Here is a 22,890-nt window from a genome sequence, read left to right on the forward strand (position 1 = left end):
TTACTTTCTCTTTCTCTTCACTTTTTAAATGTGGCTACTAGAAAATGCAAAATTACACATGTGGTTCACATCTAGACAGTCACCAAAGAAAACAGCCAAACCTGAGTGCCACGTCCATTTCCTCAGCCTGCAGCACGGCACCCAAAACAGGCTGGACGTGGATGGCATCACCAACCCTCACACCCACATTCTTCTGTGCTATTTCACTCAGGCCAACCTTGCCTCCAGGAAATCCTGCCACAGGCCAGGCCGTATAGACCTGCCCAGAACATAGGAAACAAAAATATAAGAAAATAAATATTTGTAGAATATCATTCATTTATAAGGACGAAAACTAAGCACAGTCAAGTACATGGATCTGCAATGCACAGTCCTTACCCCAAAGGAGTTCTGATGTGATGACACAAGTAACAAAAAAAAACTATTTTTTTTTTTTTAATACATATTGCACCTTTTTTGTCCAGACTAGGGAAAATCCCACAGTGAAAATGGTGGAAGAGCTGAAAGGTGGATTTGAGAAAGAGACAGGCATTAACAGGTGATAAGAAGAAAACGAGATAAAATACTCAAGGCAAGCTAACTGTAAGGTAATTCAGTCTGAAGCATAAGCTACGTCTAGGAAACAGTGAGGGACCCAGCACAAAAGCTCCATGGGAACCTGGATCTCATCAGACTTAAATGCTAAGGGAGAAACTCAAAGATTTCTAGCTCCAGATAGTGGGCTGAGCTCACACATTTATAGTCTTCTCTTCCACAAAACACAGTCAATGATTTTTTTACAGTATAAGCCCAGAACAATGAAAGGAATGGGAGGCATGCCATCAGCAGATATGAGATTGCAAAACATTTCCAGGGGACCCCACTGGACAAGAGAACATTGACTGATGAAGTAGCAGCAGAAGACATGGCAGAGGAAGAAAGCCAAGCTGCCAAAAATGACCCAGGAAAGGTTCAGGTATGATGAATGGCAGCAAGGACAAATGGAGGGTAATCAGATATTTACATACAAAACAGATGACCCAAAATAACATTTCTGTAAAGAAATACAACTAACACTGGGAGAAACAGGGCTATTAGTGTGTCACTACCTCTGGAGGAAAGATTCTCTATATGTGGTGATACTTAAGGCCTACAACTCCCAGGGTATCAAAGGAACGAAAAGTTCATACAGATGTGAGGGTCTTGTAAGATAGAGCTTTTCATTTATTACTGCTTGTATTGAGAATTAAAGTCAAAGACATCTCAAATATTTCTAAAGTAAGGAAACGAAAAGGACTCTTACTTCTTGCTTTCCATCCAAACTGGTAAGCAACACTGGTCGACCGATACATATATTTGCAGACTTCATGGTGTTGAGTCCAAGTTGAACAAGGGAATTCTGGAATGCTTTAGGAACTTTGTCATCTACCAAGAAAGAAAAGAAAATTATTTTCACACTATTTTGTAAATGAAGTTAAAGCATGCTTTCTTTTGGAATAAATAAAAATCCTTTAACCACATGACCACACAAATGCATGTTTACCATACCTTGGAGGAACTACTATTCCAACCCTCCTTATTTTAGCAAACGGATTTAAAATCAAACCTTTGTGAGGGTCCACTGACAATATGAATGCTAACTAAAAAAGGATGTTTTATGAGGTAGGTATTGGTTTTCACTATTTAAAAAAAATCTCTAATTTCATTACTAACTGAACATACTTGAATAGGGCTTTTCATACTTGTATTCTGAACTTTTCAGATTCTAAGTTGAGTTGGCTACTAGCACTCAAAGACTTGAACTGGGTAAATGACATATCATCTGGCTCTAGAGGATTGTTATGTTTCCACTCCTGACCCACAGGATAGCAATCAGACATTTTTCCTTTCTACTCCCAAGAACACATGGATAACAATAACACAGGTCTTACTCCTTAGGTGAACAAAGCAACTCAAATGACCATTAGTGCTTTCAACTTTTGGTCAAAGAAGGGGCCTAAAATTCAGTCCAGTTACAAAACCTCTGAAAATGATGTGCTAACATCTCCACCCCTGCCCACCCAGTCCCTCAAGCTCCACATTTGATTAGCTGTCCCTCCTCTGATTCTCCCAGCACCTATGTTGCCAGATCCTAGCACTTATCACCATAATATTCATTTGTTTTATAATCTGACTTTCCTTTAAACAATATAATGCTTTGGGGCAGGAAATGCGTCATATTCATCTCTGTAACTCCAACGCCTAGCAGTGCATCAAATAAAGCAGATGCATAATAAATAGCCATGAAATGAATGAATGTAGTAGGTGAGTATACAATATTTTTCTTTTCAGCACAAAATCCATGTAACACTTACAATGTCTGTCATAAACTTTATTATAAAACTTATTATAGTCACATATATCATAATGAGAGAGCTCTGACTAGTATCAGTGTTCCTTCAAGATCAGAAAAACAGATCTTCTGTAATTAAAAAGGAACCAAACAAAAGCAAAACCATGAGGTATGTCTGATTTACATCATTCTCTGCCACTGCAAAGTAACTTCCCAACACATTTATTTTCCCTCTGTCATCAGATGAACAAATCTAGAAAAACAAAGCGTCTCCCAGGGCTAAGGACTGAGCATAAAACAAGCATTTTTAAAATATGAGAGGCTGAAAAGAAATTCAACTTCCCTATGAGCACCAGGTCTCTTATACAGCTTACCCATCAATAAGAGCAAAGTGTCCTGTTTGATAACCTCATAATGTTTAGCTTCTGACACTTCTTTCTTCTTAATGAAGGAAACCTCAATGAATTACCCTTCCCTCTTGATAATTACCTTGCAGGGGTACTCAGTCCCTGACAAGATTCCTCCAATACTTTAAAAGTGTATCTCTACATCCACTTCCCTACTAATTAACTTTACACTTATTGAGCACCTTATGTGCCAGATTAACTAATGAGATAGTAAAGGTAATTTCAAACAACCACCCTCCCTTCATTTGTTAATTCAGCAAATATTTACCATGTGCCCGCTACTTGGCAGACACTACACTAGGCACTGGAGATACAAGGTGAACAAAAGCAGACACAGTCCTTGGCCTCACGGAGCTTATAACTTAATAGAATGAGAGTTATCAAGCAATCACTAAATAACTGTATAATTATAAACTAAGATTAATGCAATGAAAGAAAAACTAAGAATGCTAAAAGAGCCTCTAATGCAGGATCAGATCTAATTTGGAAGAATCAGAGACTGAGTCTCCAAGGAATATTTAAATTCAGTTCTGAAGGAAGAGTAAAATTAACTAAATTAGGCGGTGGGCAGGGGGTGGGGGGGACAACACTCGTACAGAGATCCTTAATAGAAGACAGCATTGTGCATCTGAGGGAAAAAGTACAGGTAGAGTGGTGGGAAACAAGACGAAGCATAAGGAAGGTCAAGACCACCCAGGGCAGTGGGCTATATCAAGCTCCTGTCTTTAACCTAACAGTAATTGCAGGCCAGTTAGTGGTGAAAAGCAGGGTCATGACAGGATTTTTATTTTAAAAGGTCATTCTGTCTGCAGAGTAGAAAAGGAATTGGAAGGGAGTAGCTACTGTAGTAGTCCAGGTGAGAGAGGATGGTGTCTGAGGTTATGGCTAAAGCAGTGGGAAGGGAGTACAGAAGTGGAACGTGGGAGACATTTAGTTAGTAAACAGGACTTGGTGGTGAACTAATAATATGAGATGTAAGAGAGAGGAGGCATGGAGGAACCTTAGATTTCTGAATTTTACGTGAGAAAGACTGAACAGCGCTCATCTGTTTTGTCAGAGGAAATACGAGTTCATGAGGTCAAGTCTTGAAGTATCTTTGAAAAATTCAAAAGAATAGCTATATATAGCACAGTGCTATATCCAAAGTGTGGATCACAAATTAAGAAAACAATCCCATTTACAATTGTACTGAATAAATTTAACCAAGGGTGTGAAAGACTTGTACTCTGAAAACTATAAGACTCTGATGAAAGAAACTGAAGACCCAAATAAATGGAAAGATAAACTGTGCTCATAGATTGGAAAAATTAATACTGTTAAAATGTCTGTTCTACCCAAAGCAATCTACAGATTCAATGCAATCCCTATCAAAATACCAATGGCATTTTTCATAGAATTAGAACTAATGATCCTAAAATCCATATGGAATAGCCATCTTGAGAAAGAACAAAGCTGGAGGTAGCATGCTCCCTGATTTCAAACTATACTGCAAAGTTATAGTAATCAAAATAGTATGGTACTGGCACAAAAACAGACAAATAGATCAATGGAATAGAACAGAGAACCCAGAAATGAACCCACACCTATATGGGCAATTAATCAATGACAAAAGAGGCAAGAATATATAACAGCCAAAAGAGAGCCTCTTCAATAAATGGTGTTGGGAAAACTAGAAAGTTACATGCAAAAGAATCAAACTGGATCACTTTCTTACACCATGTACAAAAATAAACTCAAAATGGATTAAAGACTTTAAATATAAGACCTGAAACCATAAAACTCCTAGAAGAAAATATACACAGTAAATTCTTTGAAGTTGGTCTTAGCAATATTTTTTGGATCTGTCTCTGGAGGCAAGGGCAACAGAAGCAAAAATAAAGGAGACTACATCAAACTAAAAAGCTTTTGTGCAATGAAGGAAACCATCAACAAAACAAAAAGCCTACTGAATGAGAGAAGATACCTGCAAATGATATATCCGATAAGGGATTAATATCCAAAATATATAAATAACTTTTATACATATATATAATGATATATTAGCCATAAAAAAGAATGAAATCTTCCCATTTGCAACAACACAGATGGATCTAGAGGGTATTATGCCAAGCGAAATAAGTCAGAGAAAGACCAATACCATATGATTTCACTTATATGTAGAATCTAAAAAAACAAAACAAGTGTAAACAGGAACAGACTCATAGATACAAAGAACAAAGGGATATTTGCTAGATGGGAGAAGGGTGGGGGGCGCTGGGCAAATTAGGTGAAGAGGATTATGAGGTATAAACTTCCAGTTATAAAGTAAATAAGTCACAGAGAAGTAATGTACAACGTAAGGAATGCAGTCAATACTGAAATAACTTTGGATGGTGACAGATGATGGTGGGTTACTAGACTTTATCAAGGTGATCATTTTTTAATATATTTAAAACTGAATCATTATGACTTACATCTGAAACTAACATAATATTGTTCATCAACTATATTTCAATTAAAAAAAAAAGTGTGCTCCACAAATTATTTGTTACTGTTCATGATGAGGTAAGCACAAAAAATGAGAATATGCATTTAGAAGATTTTATTGCAACTTGACAGTAAGTTCACATCTGTTGAATCTAATAAAAATTTGTGTTTTTAACTTATTTTACCAGTAATTTACTTTTATCATATTTTACACCAGTGCTGATCTGTGACATAACCTTCCCTACAGAGTTTGAGAAGCATTGATCTAGAAGGCAATTGAATCAAGACTCTGAACAATCTAAATTACAAATACAAATCTGAAAATAATAAGGGTATAAGTGGGAAACTCTGGGCATTGGATGAACTTGCCAAAGAAAGAAGATTTATATACAGAAAAAGAGGGTTTAAGACTAAGAATTAAGGAACTTCTACATTTGATGATTAGGTGGAAGAGGGCGAGCCTGCAAAGGAAACTGAAGTACCAGCCAAAGGAGGGAGAAAAACTAGGAGATTTTGATGACACATAAGTCAAGAAATAAGGTGTTTCAAGAAGATGGAAATGGCTGACAATACCAAAGGTTGATGACGGGTCAAGTAAATTAAGTAATGAAAAACCATCCATTGGATTTACCAATGTGGAGAAAATCAACGACCAGGGCAGGGGCAGTTTCCATGAAATAATGATGTGGAAGTCAAACAGGAATAGGCTTAAGGAGTAAGTGACAGATGAGGAGGCAGAGACCTCTTCATTTAAGAAGTCTTGCAATGGAGGGTGGTGATAAGAAGAAAGTGTAGAGCTTTTATTTTAAGATTAAAGAGAAATCAACAGGTTTAAATGTCAATGGGATCCAAAAGAAAAAGAGATTGAATACGCAGGACAGAACAAGTTGTCCTCTGATACCTAAGAAAGACTGAAAATACTATGTTAACTGGAAGATTGTCTTTAGGGTCTGCAATATGACATAAATAAAAATCTTGCCACTAGGTTAATCTGATCGATTTTTCAAAGCTACAAAACGTCAAGCCTGATATCAACTAAATGCTTTTCAGTTCAATTCGTTCTCCCAAGTCACGGCTGCTGTGATTTAGGTCAATGACTTTAGAGTCAAATACATCTGGACTCAAAAATGCCTCAGCCATTCAGTTAGTACCTGCGTAACCTGGGGGGCGAATCGTGTTAACTTTTCTTTCTCTGTAAAATGAGCGTAACAATACAGTACCCATCTCTCAAAGCTCTGCGAAGAATAAATTAGGAACGAATGTGAAATACCCAACCTACTGCTAACACCTGTGCTCAATTAACAGCTGTTATTAAATACCAGAACCTGTGTAGCACAAAAAAGCCACCTTTCAGTTTTAAAGGCACATTAACGTCTCTTAAGAAAGACGTACCCACGCTGTTACTGAACTGGGTATTCAGGTTTTTAGTATAAGCATACTATTCTCGCTAGATACGAGCGATTTTGCAGTTAGGTATGCCGTTAATCTTAAATAAGGCAAGGTTATTTCCAGTGCCACTTAAAAATTCAAAGCAATTTACAAAAGAGCTTGACTTAGCCACTGATAAGTCATTTCTGCCTAACTTCTCCAGCGCAGATGCGGCTCCGGGTGTCTTACATACTTCTGTGCCGCTCTCACACCTCTGCCTCGCCCAACTTTTTAAAAACCTCTACACCTCAAGGGAGAATCGCTAGGTTTTCGTCCTCTAAGGCGGCGCCCCCTCGGCCTCGGGTCTCCCTCACAGAACTCTTTACCCTTTTCTAGGAAGTTGATCACCACCAGAGTCCCGGCCGCCACGGCAGAAGCTGTGGCCCCCGCAGAAAAAGAAGCAGCGGAGGCCGAGGGCGAACCGTTCTCGGCGCTTTGGTTTAGACGTCTTCTGTTCTTCTTGGACGACATGGTCGGAAGGCAGCCTGAGAGAAACAGCGGCAAAGCCGGCTCAACGTGCGCGCTTCACTGAGAGAAAAACTTCCGGGGCAGAAACCAGCGAGGCTCCGTCCCGCGCCGTAATCCTCTGAGTGCAGCGCAGCCAGAGCGGGAGAACCAAGCGTCTTCAGAATCCGCCGTCGTTGAAGAGATTCTGACCTTTCGCCAAGGAGGACGGATTAGGTGGACACAACCCTCATTCAGAGTGTAAATTCCCGAAAAACAGGACTCTTTCGTATCTCCGCTGCCTCCCCTATCCCTGAACAAATGTCCATAATCTTAAACTGGGCGGGTGGGGGGGGGGGGGCGGGTGGGGGAGGGAATGATAGGAAAGTTTCTCCCGCTTTCCTTGAGCCGGGCAAATTCTTGAGAGGAGCCGGTCGACCGGGATTTCGCCGCCTCCTCTGCCTAGCGCTGCAAAGTGGTAACCCCTGCTCAACTCTGAAAAGGGTTGGGTGGCACTCTTCTAAAACTTACGGTAGCACCCTCCTTTCCGGAGCGCAGGGGTGGGTGATTTGCGAGCGTGGTCGTGGGGCCAAGAGGGCCGGCGCGGAGATGCTGCCGCCGCTAAGCCGCGACTCCTGGCTTGCGGTAGTGGCGCGGGCCAGCCGTGCAGTGCTCTTTGCAGGGCCACGCGGGGCCTCGGGCGGCCCGGGTTGCGCTCGGGGCCCTCCCTCCGGAGCCGACGAGCTGCAGGGCGAGCTGGACAGATTCGGGGGCGTTTCCGTGCGGCTGGACGCGCTGGACCGCCTGGACCCGGTCGCCTTCCAGAGGGCTTTGCAGGGCAAGTGCGCCTGGGCCGAGGCTCCCCGGGCTCCTGAGCCTTCCTAATGAAGTGACCGCGGCCCCCACCCCCGAGTCGCGCCTGAGGAAAGGGGAGAGGTTGTGTGTGATTCGCACCGGTTTTCTGCCTTTCATTCCTGTGTCCTTGGCTGGGAGGTCTCTGAGGCGGTTGGGTGAAACGGGGACGAGTTCAGACTTTGAGATCGGCAACCCTTGTTTTTGGTCCTCTTTCTAGTATGTGACCTTGAGAAAGTTCTGTAAACCGCCATTTTCTCACTTGTAAAACGAGGTGATAGGAACGTATGGGCTTGCCCAGGGATAAAGTGGATAATGTATACGAAGTGCCTCGCTCGGTATCTGCCGCATACTTAACGCTCAGTAAATGTTAATATTATTACATTATTGTTTATTCTCATTTACCGACCCTTGTTTCTGTCGGGAGCTTTGCCCAAGATCAAACTATCGCGCTTTGTAGGACAGGTGGTGGGCAGTGAGTGGCCCAGAGAGGTTCTGAGTGGTCGTATTTGTACACAAGTTGGGTCAGGAGCTATGGCGCGGAGAACTAGTTTGCTTCTGCCTCGCAACCAGCATTTTTGGTTAACCGGGGAGATTGGTGAGTGGTTTCAGTTTTCGGCAGGAAAACTCACCACTCTCTTGGAACCTTGAGTTGCAATGACTAGAAAGATAGCTTGAGTGGAGGAGCCTTCATTTTGAGAGCCCGTGATTTGGTGCAGCAGCCTGTTTTTTTCAAATTGCTCCTGAGGGTCCTTAAAATCAAATTGAAAGCATAGCATGAAAGTTCATCCTCTCACACTGAGGAAACTTTTATCGTATGGAGCATTATGGCACGTGAGCATGTATGGAAATGTAATTGAGCTGGTTGTTTTAATCTTTAATCATCCTCAGTTCCCAGCTGTTTACCTCTTCAGCTTGTTTTCTCTCCTCGGGAATAATTGCTAACTCCAACAGCGTTAACAGTAGGAGAATCAAATGTTCATCCTCTAATATGTGAACATATGTGTGGGTAGACACAGGTATTTATTGTACACACTTGTTACTTGTCAGTGATGAAAGCACTACCTCAGTCAGGAAGGCAAAGCGGCAAGTGGGCTGGATTTGGAGTCACATATCCAGGTTTCAAGTCCCGGGTTCTGCCACATGGGAAATCACCACTGAAAATATTTGCTTCTTATCATTATATGAATAATGCCCGCTCTGATTACTGGATAAATGTGGTAGTCAAAGATAAATTACTTGATGCTAATTTATAAACTCTAAAGTACTATATACTTTTATATCTTTTTAATAAAACAAATTCTGTTGCACTTACTAAGTGCTGGACACTGTTTTAAGAACTTTGAAAGTATTGATTATTTAAGCCTCATAACCTGTGAGGTAGGTACTGTTATTATCCACAATTCAAATATGATGGTACAGAGAGACAGGTTAACTTCCTCTGACTCTAGAGTTTGTTCTTGCTGCACTGTAAGAGCTATTGCTGGGTTTTTTTTTTTGTTATTGAGTCAAACAAAAGTGAATAGTAATAGTATTACCTATAAAAAGAAAACTTAAAGTAACCTGAGAAGAAAGCTTGGCAGGAAGTCTAAATGTATTATTTTCAAGTAAATAGAACTGATTGTATATAATGTATTAGCAATAGTTGTTTAGCACCTTTGCACGTGAAGTCTATTCTTTTACTGTTCCTGTTATTGATAACTAAACTTAGATGGGTGAAGAGGTAATATGTTACTAAGCTTGATACATATTTCCATAAGTGGGGAAATAACAGTGGTTCTGGTTCTTGCCATGCCAATCAGTAGCTGTGTCACTTTAGACAAGCCAGTCATTTAATAAATATGAATTGAGCCCCAGTGCTCAATCTCATATTAACCTGGAGGATTGCAAATGCACAAAATATTAATAGGATTAGAAAAATATATAGCAAAAGATGTCATTAGGCAATGTGTAATAAGTTCTAGTACATCTACTAGAGAGTAGTTCTTAGGTTCACATTTGGAAAGCACATGAGGAAAGCTTATGGTCAAAGAGGTATGTGAGCTCCCTTTGAGGGATAGATTCAAGCTGAGGGATGAGGAACAGAGGAGGAAAAAGCATTAAAGTTTATTAATGAGAAAGAGAAAAAAGAAAGCATTTTAAAAATCTTAGGCTTTAAGCATTGGAGCCAGAAATAAGCCTGTAAATGAAGCAAAGGTGGCAGGTATAGGAGTCAGTTTTGAATATAGATGTGAAGTTTGAAGTGGCAGCCTTCAGAAAATAAGAGCAGCTGAAGAGCAGCAAAATTCAGTGTTCAGTGAGGTCGGGACTGGGCAACCACCCTTGTGTAGTTGTTAGCTGAAGCAGTGGGAGTGGACAGATTCTCCAAGTCAGAGTGTAAAGATAAAAAATAATAAACAAGTGACTATACTTTCAAAACTTCAGCTTTTTCATTTAATTGGAATAATTGGGAAGGAAGACACAGAAACTTTCTGGGGTGATAGAAATGTTCTATAATGTTGACTGGAGTGTGGGTTACACAAGTGTATGCATAGGTCAAAACTCATCAAATGTTCACTTAAGATTTGTGCATTTCACTGTATGTAATTCTATGTCAGTTTTTAAAACGATTTAATCAGGGAAAGATTGATGTGAGAAGGATCTGAAGGGCCCCCACAGCCGCAAATCAAAAAGTCTCAAATTAAGACTCCCAAGTTGTCTGTCACTGTGTTAGGCACACTGACTTTGAAAGATGTAGAGAAACATGGTCCTTAACGGGGAGATGCTTACTGCAGAGGAGGGAAAGGAATCTAACCATTAAATAAATAATCAAGTCTTTCCCCCTCTCTCCACACATACTTTACAGGATTATTTTAAAGCTTGAGATGGATGGAGAAAGTGATCTGAAAAGTTTTTCTTTTGGAAATATTCATTTCTTAACCTATAAATTAGGGGTGACATTACCTGCCTTTCATGTTGTGAGAACTTAATGAAATAGTGTATCTAAAATGTCTGGAATTTAGTAAGGGCCAGATAAATGTTAGCATCTTTTTTCCCTGGCTCATTCGTAAGTAATAAAGCAAGAGAATTTAAAGTCAGAGACCGAAAATGTATTTTAATGTTTATCATGGTATAATTTATAATAAAGAAAAGTTGAAACAATCTGAATGTCCAAAAGTAGATTAGTTAAGTAGCTTATGGTATACTTATATAAGGAAAATTACACAGTCATTAAAAATGTATGTTCATTAAAGAATTCTAATGGCATAGCAAAATGTTTATAATATGTAGTAAAAAATACGTAAGTTATGTATGGTATCTCAATTCCAAAATTATATTCATGCAAAAAGTCAAAATTTTGAATTTATCTGTGTGCAAATGTGACATTTTGATTTCTCCATTGTACTTTTCAAAATATTCTAGAACTAGCATACATTATTTAACAACAAAGTTATCTTTTTCACCTTGAAAGGTATAAACCAAATATGTGTGTGTGTATACATATATGAATATGAGACAGGACTCAAAGGAAGAGTAAATAAGAGCCCATAATAGTCACTTATAAAGATTAAAACTAAGATTGTTAGAAGGAACAGTGAAATGGTATTTTATTTAAATCAGTTTATTTGTTCATTCTAATACAGTTATTGAGCACCAATCATGTGCCTGGTATTGTCAGGTAATATATAAAGATCATCACTATACTGATTTTAGTTTCAAGGAATTCAGTCTGGTGGAAAAATCATATATAATTATAATAAAACATGATAGTTCCTGTGCTGCTGATGTATGTGAACAGCACATTTTGGGATTCCCCCGTGACCCCCCCCCCGCCCAGCTCCAGGAGAGCTACCTAGTAAGGGACGTGGACCTTAAACATGGCTTCCTGGAGGAAGTGACACCCAGAGATGAGTTTTAGTGTACTCCACCTCTCTCACGGGGAAATATTCACAAATGTTTATCTTCTGTATTTTAGCGGCAGTACAGAAATGGAGATCAGAAGGTAGAGTAGCAGTATGGCTGCACATTCCCATCCTCCAGAGTCGGTTTATTGCCCCTGCCGCTTCCCTGGGCTTCTGCTTTCACCACGCGGAATCCGATTCATCCACGCTGACTCTGTGGCTGGGAGAGGGGCCCAGCAGATTACCAGGATATGCTACACATCAAGTGGGAGTTGCAGGTCAGTTTCAAACTAATGTTGATCAGAATTAACTTTTTAAAGGTTCACCCAGTTTCTTCTTACAGCTGAGCCCATAGTTCATGTGGAATGAATAATTTGATTAAATGATTATCCTCCTTGGAACTGTAGCTAGTATTGAGACATTAAATAGATGAAGTTTGCCTTATGAATCAGCAGAGGGCAGCAGAGAGAACAAGCAAGTTTAGTTTTCTAAAGGATATGTTTGAACATGTTTTACACAGATAATTGAACTTCATTACTGAAATAGTAACCCTGAATTGGGATCAGGGAATAGATTCATTTCATTATGGTAAAACATATTACTACTAATTATGTGATTTAGTCAAAAGGTAACTTTTAAGTTGAATTTAAGATAAAGCAAACCAGTTTTTCAGTGATTTGAACATTACTTCTTAAAGACATTTACATTGTCATTATGCTAAACAGTTGTTTAAAATAGCGTATTTTACATATAGAATTTTTAAGTCACTGGTTAGCTTCAGAGACATAGTCTTGAGTGAAGACTTGCTTTAGATTAAAACAGTAGTTGTCAAATTGTAGAGTGCATCAGAATCACCTGAAGGGCTTGTTAAAACAGATTGCTGGGCCCCAGCCTGGAGAGTTTCTAATTCAGTTGGTCTTAGGTGGGTGGGAGAATTGCTTTTCTAATAAGTTCTCTGCTGCTACAGCTGCTAGTGATCCTGGTCCTAGGACTACCTTTTGAGAACAAGGGTTAAGAAAACTCCTATATTTCCAGAAAAATGAAAATAGCAAAGAATCCTTATGATTTATTACAAATTAAAGCAGTAATGTGTATTACTAATTAATACGGTATTATTTGCCTTTATATAATTTATAAGAGTTTCTAAAGATAGTTTGCATCTTTAAAGTCTTTTAAAGAAGTTGTTCAAGGATTTCTAATGTTTTCTCTGTCCATGGTCTCACTCGCCTGTAGCAAGTAGAGGGAATTCAGCAACTTTCCATTCAGCTCTACTTGAAAAGACCACTTGAAAATTTGATGACAGCCTCACACTTCATTGGAAAGACATACAGATAATTATCAACGCATTGGTACAGACTTCCAAATTAGAATTTACAGTTAGTACTACAGAATTAGTAATATATGCATAAAGAGTATCTTATGAAGAACTTGTTTATAACTAAGTACTGTATTGTGTATTATAGTTAATATATGCCACAGGAGTTCAGGGAATGAGAGGTTGGGAACTTGACAAGAGTCTTGAAGAATAACTAGGATTTGAAGTGGCTACTGGGGTTGGGAGATGATGTAAGAAATTTTTCTGGAAAGGTACAGAGTTTTTGAAGTGAAGAGAAAAGAGTTGACATTTGTTGTTATAAGCTGCAGAAGGTGTAGCTGGTGAAGGGAGTCAGAACATACCACCCCCAAATATGCTACTTTGGCATATTGATTATTTTGAGCTGAAGACAGTTGAGAAACAGCAGGAAGGGCTCTCTGCCTGCCCCTTTCTACCTAAAAGCAGGACATAAATTTCTTCAGCCATGAAAAGGAGAACATTCTTGTCACCGGAGACAGGGAGTTGACATGAGATGAATCTGTGCCAACCTTATGAAAATAACCATTATATTCGTTAGCTCCCCCCATATAGTTCCTAGTCACTTTTTCACAGTCTACCTCTCCTAGCCCAAACCCCTTTTTCTTTCATCTTGTCATTTCTGCACAGTTTATCCCTCTTTCTTAAAATGGTACATAAGCCCCTGGTTCTAACCACTTTGGGGAGATTTTCACTTCTTTCCATGAAGTCCTCCACCCCTACCCAGGCCACATAAAAATATTAACATCAAATAAGATTTATGTACTTCCATTTATCTGTCTTTTGTCAGTTCAACTCACAGGTCCCAGACACAGAACCTAAGTGTGTACAGGAACAAAATCTTTCCTCTCCTATACTGAAATAGAGTGAGCTATGGCTTTCTCTCTGTTTTTCAAACAGCAAGTTTTTATCTGCCTCAGAGCCTTTAAACCCACTCGCTCCTCTTCCTGCAGTGCTCTTCCACAGGGCTTTGTTTATCGAGCTCTTCAGAGCTGAAATAACCCCCTTCTCAGAAAAGCTCCTGACCTTCCAGCATAAAATAGAGTCCTCCCACCTGCCAGTCCCATCATCCTTTGTCCCTTTATCCCACTCTGTTTTTCTTATCACAATAAGAAATTATATCATGTACTTAATTGCCCCTGCAATAATATAAACTCCATGAAAGCAGATGTTTTACCTGTCTTGTTTACTACTATATCCTCAGGCTAAACACTGTCTAGTATAAAGTAGGTGCTCAGTAAATATTTCTTGACTCAATGGTTGGATAGATCTTCAGGTGACAATGTCAGCCCTCTGAAAAGACTGTTGTAGTGTGGTGAAGGGGCATTGTTGCATAGAGAAGAATGCCTGCTTGGGACCCAGACAGGACGTAAGTTTTAGGGCTGTGTGAACTTGGGCACTCAGAATTATACCACTTATGATTATTATGAGGAATAGCTGATATAATAAACCTAAGGCACTTAGTACGGTACCTGATTAATCATAATAACATAATAATTTCTATTTAATCCTCAGTCTCCTTGGGTTTATTTAACTTTTATGTTGTGACCAACAGGGCTCGCTCACATTGTGTTTAGCAGTGCTGATTTTGGCTCATGTTTATAGTGAATTAGGAAAAAGTTCAATTTGAGCAATCACAAATTTTTAAAATTTAAGAATAGGTTTTCTTGGCATTTCTTGGCATTCTGTCCCTTGTAAAGTCCAGTTAAATTACAGTTTATACTTTCTAATAGAAGCCATCATTAATGTTAATTATATCTCACTTTGTGGTTTTCCTTCTTGGCTTTGACATATTAAAATGTGGTGTTTGCTATGGAAAACAGTATGGAGGTTCCTCCAAAAACTAAAAATAGAACTACCATATGACCCAACAATCCCACTACTGGGCATGTACCCAGAGAAAACCATAATTCAAAAAGAAACATGTACCACAATGTTCATTGCAGCACTATTTACAATAGCCAGGACATGGAAGCAACCTAAATGCCTACCAACAGATGAATGGATGAAGATGTGGCACATGTATACAATGGAATATTACTTAGCCATAAAAAGGAGTGAAATTGAATTATATGTAGTGAGGTGGATGGACCTAGAGTCTGTCATACAGAGCAAAGTAAGCCAGAAAGAGAAAAACAAATACTGTATGTAACTCATATATATGGAATCTATAAAAATGGTACTGATGAACCCAGTGACAGGGCAAGAATAAAGATGCAGTTGTAGAGAACGGACTTAAGAACACAGGGTGGGGGGCGAAGGGGAAGCTGGGACGAAGCGAGAGAATAGTATTGACATATATGCACTACCAAATGTGAAACATAGCTAGTAGGAAACTGCATAAAACAGGGAGATCAACTAGATGGTGGACGATGACTTAGAGGGATGGGATAGGGAGGGTGGGAGGGAGTCACGGGAGGGAAGGGATGTGGGAATATATGTATAAATACAGATGATTCACTTTGTTGTACAGCAAAAACTGGCACAACAATGTAAAGCAATTATATTCCAATAAAGAGCTTTAAAATGGGAAAAATAAATAAAATGTGGTGTTTGAATTTCAGAGAACATTGTTCTTCCTTGTGTTGCACGTATCTATTCCCTACTATACTCTTTCTTTACGTAATATTTATCATCTTCTCATGTTCTATATAATTTATTTTTTATTTATTTGTCACCTCTTCAAACACACATCAGAACACAAACCCCATAATGATGGTGAATTTTGTTCACCACTGTATCCCTAGCACCTAGAAAAGTACCTGACACATAATAGGATATCAATTAATATACTATATATAGAACCTGTATGTATTATATATGAGCTCATTAATATTAAAAGAATGGATGAATAAGTAGAAAATATATTTTTAACAATATCTTCCCACATTATGTGAATGAAATAATTTTTAAATTATAGCATTTAAAGGAACCTAATACAAATCATTAGAGTGTCATTTGTATTTTTGACCTAAGATTACCCAAAGAGAGAAAAAAAACTTAGAGTCCCTAACAAATAGCAGAATGCCTAGTGTTACGGGCAGTGTATATGATGAATGAATAAATGAAAGAAATGGACTAGAACTTAAAAAATAGAAATATTCCAAAGCAATATATTGGTAAGTTATAACGTTATGAACATAATGTGGTAAAGAAATTTAAGTGGCTTTAAGGAGGAGGTCTTGAACTGAATATTGAGATATTTGAGATTTGGATCATAAGGGAGCACAACCTATGTTTATACATAGTGATTCAAGGAATAGAAATGAGAATGGAAAAGTCAGTTCATTGATTCAATAAATATTTTTATGCACTTAAAATTGGACACTAACAGATGATCTTATTTGCAAAACAGAAATAGAGACAGACATAGAGAACAAACGTATGGACATGAAAGGGGGGAAGGAGGGGGTGGGATGAATTGGGAGATTGGGATTGACATATATATGCTATTGATACCACATATAAAATAGATAACTAATGAGAACCGGCTGTATAGCACAGAGAACTCTACTCGGTGCTCTGTGGTGTCCCAAATGGGAAGGAAATCCAAAAAAGAGGGGATATATGTATACATACAACTGATTCATTTTGCTGTACAGTAGAAACTAACACAACATTGTAAAATAACTATACTCAAAAATTAATTTAAAAAATAAAAATTGGACACTAAAGGCTAAAAAAAAGATTTATTTAACTATATCATCAGGAATAGATGATCTGGAGAAGGAGATGCAAATGATTATCCTACAAGTTAGCATATGCTGGAACCATCATTGGTACTCTAAGTTGTTAAAAGAACCTAGATAACGGAGCAACTGATTTCTTGCTGGAGAGATTTACAACTCTTCATGAATGAGGTAGTTATTTGAACTAGGCCTTCAGGAATGGGTAGGATTTTGATGACCACAGGTAATAGTGTGGGAGGAGTTTGAGGTGAATGAAATTCATATTTCTCAATTATCTCCCCCCCTCAACAGGAGCTGTATTTGATGAAAATACTAGAAAAATATTGGTTGTACAGGATAAAAATAAAGTAAGTTGCTTCTGCTTTATAAATTGCTTTCTAAATGTTTAGTTCTATATAGAGAAAAATAAAGTGTAGAAATTTTGATATGCTCAAAGAATTATAGAAAGATTTTTTTTAATTTGCTCTGATCAATATTTTTTATTGACATATGCTTGATTTACAGTGTCGTAGTTTCTGCTGTACAGCACAGTGATTCAGTTATACATATATATACATTTTTTAAAATATTCTTTTCCATTATGGCCTATCATAGGATATTGAGTATAGTTCTCTGTGCTATACATTAGGATCTTTTTGTTTATCCATTGTATATATAAAAGCTTACATCTGCTAACCCCAACCTCCCACTCCATCTCTCCCCCAACCCTTTCCCCCTCGGCAACCACAAGTCTGTTCTCTGTGTTCATGATTCTGTTTCATAGATAGGTTCATTTTTGTCATATTTTAGATTCCATATATAAGTGATATCACACGGTATTTGTCTTTCTTTTTCTGACTTACTCCACTTAGTGTGATAATCCCCAGTTGCATCCATGTTGCTGCAAATGGCATTATTTTGTTCTTTTTTTATGGCTGAGTAGTATTCTGTTGTATATATGTACCATATCTTCTTTATCCATTCATCTATTGATGGATATTTAGGTTGTTTCCTAGTCTTGGCTGTTGTGAATAGTGGTGCTATGAACATAGGGGTGCACGTATCTTTTTGGATTAGAGTTTTGTCTGGGTATATGCCCAGAAGTGGGATTGTTGGATCATATGGTAATTCTGTTTAGTTTTCTGATAGACTGCCATACTGTTTTCCATAATGGCTGTACCAACTTGCATTCCCACCAACAATGTAGGAGAGTTCCCTTTTCTCCACATCCTCTCTAGCATTTGTTGTTTGTAGTTTTAATGGTGGCCATTCTGACAGGTGTGCGGTGGTACCTCATTGTAGTTTTGATTTGGATTTCTCTAATAATTAGCAGTGTTGAGCACTTTTTCATGTGCCTATTGCCATCTGTATTTCTTCTTTGAAGAAATGTATATTTACATTTCTTCTGTAATGTAAATATACATTACAGAAGAAGGTCTTCTGTCCCTTTTTTGATTTTTTTTTTTTGTTATTGAGTTGTGTGAGCTGTTTTTATATTTTGGAAATTAAGCCCTTGTTGGTCACATTATTTGCAAATATTGATGTTACAGGAAAACCCAAATGAACTTTTTGGTCAACCCAATTTTTTGTTTTCCATTCTGTAGTTTATCTTTTCATTTTGTTTATGGTTTCCTTTGTTGTGCAAAAGCTTGTAAGTTTGATAAGGTCCCATTTGTTTATATTTGTTTTTATTTTCATTATTTTAGAAGGTGGATCCGAAAAGATATTGCTGTGATTTATATAAAAGGGTGTTCTGCTTATGTTTTCCTCTAAGACTTTTATAGTATCAGGTCTTACATTTCAACCTTTAATCCATTTTGAGTTTATTTTTGTGTATGGTGATAGAGAATGTTCTAATTTCATTCTTTTACATGTATCTGTCCAGTTTTCCTAGTACCACTTATTTTTTTTAATTTTTTCATCTTTATTGGAATATAATTGCTTTCCAGTATTGTGTTTCTTCTGTACAACAAAGTCAATCAGCTTTATGTACACATATATCCCCATATCACCTCCCTCTTGAGCCTCCCTCCCACCCTCCCTATCCCACTGCTTTAGGTCTTCACAAAGCATCGAGCTGATCTCCCTGTGCTCTGCTCAGCTTCCCACTAGCTATCTATTTTACATTTGGTAGTGTATGTATGTCAGTGCTGCTCTCTCACTAGAGTCTGTCATACAGAGTGAAGTAAATCAGAAGGAGAAAAATACCATATGCTAACACATATATATGGAATCTAGAAAAATGGTACTGATGAACCTAGTGGCAGGGCAGGAATAGAGATGCAGACGTAGAGAATGGACTTAAGGACACGGGAGGGAAGGGGAAGCTGGGATGTAGTGAGAGAGGAACATTGACATATACACAGTACCACTTATTAAAGAGACTGTCTTTTCTCCATTGTATACTGTTGCCTCCTTTGTCCATAGTGTGTGAGTTTAATTGACCATAAATGTGTGAGTTTATTGCTGGGCTTTCTATCCTGTTCCATTGTGCTATATTTCTGTTTTTGTTTCAGTACCATACTGTTTTGATGACTGTAGCTTTGTACTGTAGTCTGAAATCAGGGTGTCTGATTCCTCCATTTCATTTTTCTTTCTCAGGATTGCTTTTGCTATTTGGGATCTTCTGTGTTGCCATAGGAATTTAAACATTTTTATGTTCTTCTAGTTCTGTGAAAAATGCCATTGGTAATTTGATAGAGATTGCATTGAATCTGTAGATTGCCTTGGGTAATATAGTAATTTTGACAGTATTCAGTCTTCCAGTCCAAGATCATGGTATATCTTTCCATCTGTTTGTGTCATCTTTGATTTCTTTTTTTTTTTTCCGTTTTTTAATTGGAGTACAGTTGCTTTACAATGTTATGTTAGTTTCTGGTGCACAGCAAAGTGAATCAATTATACATATACATATGTCCCCTCTTTTTTAGATTTCCTTCCCATTTAGGTCACCACAGAACACTGAGTAGAGTTTCCTGTGCTATACAGTAGGATCTCATTAGTTATCTGTTTTATACATAGTAGTGTATATATGTCAATCCCAGTCTCCCAAATCATCCCACCCCTCATCCATCCTTGGTATCCATAAGTTTGTTCTCTACATCTTTGTCTCTATTTCTGCTTTGCAAATAAGTTCATCTGTACCATTTTTCTAGATTTCACATTTAAGCAATGTTATATGTTTTTCTGTTTCTGACTTACTTCACTCTGTATGACAATCTCTAGGTGTATCCACATCTCTGCAAATGGCACTATTTCATTTCTTTTTATGGCTAACAATCCATTTTATATATGTACCACATCTTCTTTATCCACTCCTCTGTTGATAGACATTTAGGTTGCTTTCATGTCCTGGCTATTGTAAATAGTGCTGCAGTGAACATAGGGGTACATGTGACTTTTTGAATTATAGTTTTCTGTGGCTATATGCCCAGGAGTGGGATTGCTGGGTGATACAGTAGTTCTATTTCGAGTTTTGTAAGGAACCTCCATACTGCTCTCCATAGTGGCTGTACCAATTTACATTCCCAGCAACAGTGTAGGAGGGTTCCCTTTTCTCCACATCCTTTCCAGCATTTATTGTTCGTAGACTTTTTGATGGTAGCCATCCTGACTGGTGTGAGGTGATACCTCATTGTAGTTTTGATTTGCATTTCTCTAATAATTAGTGATGTTGAGCATGTTTTCATGCATTTGTTGGCCATCTGTACGTCTTCTTTGGAGAACTGCCTATTTAGATCTTCCACCCATTTTTTCATTGGGTTGTTTGCGTTTTGGGGGGTTTTTTTTGATACTGAGCTGCAGGAGCTCTTTGTATATTTTGGAGATTAATTCCTTGTTGGTTGCTTCATTAGCAAATATTTTCTCCCATTCTGTGGGTTGTCTTTTTGTCTTGTTTATGGTTTCCTTTGCTGTGCAAGAGCTTTTAAGTTTAATTAGGTTCCATTTATTTATTTTTTATTTTCATTAGGAGGTGGGTCAAAAAAGATCTTGCTGTGATTTATGTCAAAGAGTGTTCTGCCTATGTTTTCCTCTGTTTTACATTGTCCAGCCTTACATTTAGATCTTTAATCCATTTTGAGTTTTATTTTTGTGTAGGGTGATAGAGTATGTTCTAATTTCATTCTTTTACATATAGCTGTCCAGTTTTCCCAGCACCACTTATTGAAGAGACTGTCTTTTCTCCACTGTATATTCTTGCCTCCTTTGTCATAGATTAGGTGACCCTAGGTGGGTGGGTTTATCTCTGGGCTTTCTGTCCTATTCCATTGATCTATATTTCTGTTTTTGTGCCAGTACCATACTGTCTTGATGATTGTAGCTCTGTAATATAATCTGAAGTCCGGGAGCCTGATTCCTCCAGCTCCGTTTTTCTTTCTCAAGATTGCTTTGGCTATTTGGGGTCTTTTGTGTTTCTGTACAAATTGTAAAATTTTTTGTTCTAGTTCTGTGAAAAATGCCATTGATAATTTGATAGCGATTGCATTGAATCTGTAGATTGCTTCAGGTAGTATAGTCATTTTCACAATATTGATTCTCCCAATCCAAGACATGGTGTGTCTCTCCATCTGGGTCATCTTTGATTTCTTTCATCAACGTTTTATAATTTACAGAGTACAGGTCTTTTGCCTCCTTAGGTTTTTCTTGTTTCCTGAGATAAGCTTGTATCCCTATAAACTTCCCTCTTAGAGCTGCTTTTGCTGCATCCCATAGGTTTTGGATTGTCATGTTTTCATTGGTAGGTATTTTATTCTTTTTGATGTGATGGTAAATGGGATTTTTTCTTCAATTTCTCTTTCTGATCTTTCGTTGTTAGTGTATAGGAGTGCAAGAGATTTCTGTGTGTTAATTTTGTATCCTGCAACTTTACCAAATTCATTGATGAACTCTAGTTTTCTGGTAGCATCTTTAGGATTTTCTATGTATAGTGTCATGTCATCTACAAACAGTAACAGTTTTACTTCTCCAATTTGGATCCCTTTTATATCTTTTTCTTCTCTGATTGCTATATCTAGGACTTCCAAAACTATGTTGAATAAAAGTGGTGAAAGTGTATATCCTTGTCTCATTCCTGATCTTAGAGGAAATGCTTTCAGCTTTTCACCATTGAGAATGATGTTAGCTGTAGGTTTGTCATATAGAGCCTTTATTATGTTGAGGTATGTTCCCTCCATGCCTACTTTCTTGAGAGTTCAGTTTTGTCAAAGCTTTTTCTGCATCTGTTGAGATGATCATAGGGTTTTTTATTTTTTCTTCTTCAGTTTCTTAGTGTTGTTTATCACACTGATTGACTTGCAGATATTTAAGAATCCTTGCATCCCTGGGATGAATCCCACTTGATCATGGTGTATGATTCTTTTAATGTATCATTGGATTTGGTTTGCTAGTATTTGACTGAGGGTTTTTGTCTATATTCATCAGTGATATTGGCCTGTAATTTGTGTGTGTGTGTGTGGTATCTTTGTCTGGTTTTGGCCTCATAGAATGAATTTAGGAGTGTTCCTTCCTTGGAAATTTTTTGGAAGAGTTTCAGAAGGAGAGGTGTTAACTCTTCTCTAAATGTTTGATAGAATTCACCTGTGAAGCCACCTGGTCCTGGACTTTTGTTTGGTGGGGGTTTTTTAATCACAGTTTCAATTTCAGTACTTGGGATTGGTTTGTTCATATTTTCTATTTCTTCCTGGTTCAGTCTTGGGAGATTGGACCTTTCTTAGAATTTGTCCATTTTATTGGCATATAGTTGCTTGTAGTAGTCTTATGTGATCCTTTGTATTTCTATGGTGTCCATTGTAACAACTTTTTTTTAATAAATTTATTTTTTTATTTACTTATTGGCTGCGTTGGGTCTTCATTGCTGCACACGGGCTGTCTCTAATTGCAGTGAGCAGGGGCTATTCTTCATTGTGGTGTGCAGTCTCGTTGTGGTGGCCTCTCTTGTTGCAGAGCACAGGCTGTAGATGCATGGGCTTCAGTAGTTGTGGCACATGGGCTCTAGAGTACAGGCTCAATAGTTGTGGCACAAGGGCTTAGTTGCTCCGTGCCATGCGGGATCTTCCTGGAACAGGGATTGAACCCGTGTCCC

At 38.1% G+C, this 22,890-nt stretch overlaps 2 protein-coding genes across 11 annotated transcripts in view; one reads left to right on the plus strand and one right to left on the minus strand.

Annotated features, from left to right (window-relative positions):
• Window positions 1–7,152, minus strand: part of AFG2A (AFG2 AAA ATPase homolog A) — a 330,295-nt gene extending 323,143 nt beyond the window's left edge. For 4 of the 5 annotated variants that reach the window (XM_057705716.1, XM_057705721.1, XM_057705720.1 and 1 more), the window contains exons 1-3: window positions 6,939–7,127; window positions 1,283–1,404; window positions 102–259 (exon numbers count right to left, since the gene is read on the minus strand). In XM_057705716.1, the coding sequence (XP_057561699.1) occupies window positions 102–259; window positions 1,283–1,404; window positions 6,939–7,083 (425 nt within the window). In that variant the 5' untranslated portion in view covers window positions 7,084–7,127. Of the gene's footprint in view, window positions 1–101; window positions 260–1,282; window positions 1,405–6,938 lie in introns of all 5 variants that reach the window. The other variant, XM_057705717.1, reaches the window with a different exon arrangement.
• A 49-nt stretch (window positions 7,153–7,201) lies between these two features.
• The window catches only part of NUDT6 (nudix hydrolase 6), a 63,498-nt gene continuing 47,809 nt past the window's right edge, over window positions 7,202–22,890 (plus strand). Inside the window, exons 1-4 of one of the 6 annotated variants that reach the window (XM_057705725.1) lie at window positions 7,771–7,992; window positions 11,864–12,067; window positions 13,023–13,138; window positions 17,121–17,176. Coding sequence is in view for 4 of the 6 variants with exons in the window: in XM_057705722.1 (XP_057561705.1) it covers window positions 7,666–7,894; window positions 11,864–12,067; window positions 17,121–17,176 (489 nt within the window). In the remaining 2 variants the exon portion in view is untranslated. The other 5 variants (XM_057705722.1, XM_057705727.1, XM_057705724.1 and 2 more) reach the window with 5 other exon arrangements.

Source organism: Hippopotamus amphibius, chromosome 13 (assembly GCF_030028045.1).
Source record: "Hippopotamus amphibius kiboko isolate mHipAmp2 chromosome 13, mHipAmp2.hap2, whole genome shotgun sequence".
NCBI lineage: Eukaryota > Metazoa > Chordata > Mammalia > Artiodactyla > Hippopotamidae > Hippopotamus > Hippopotamus amphibius.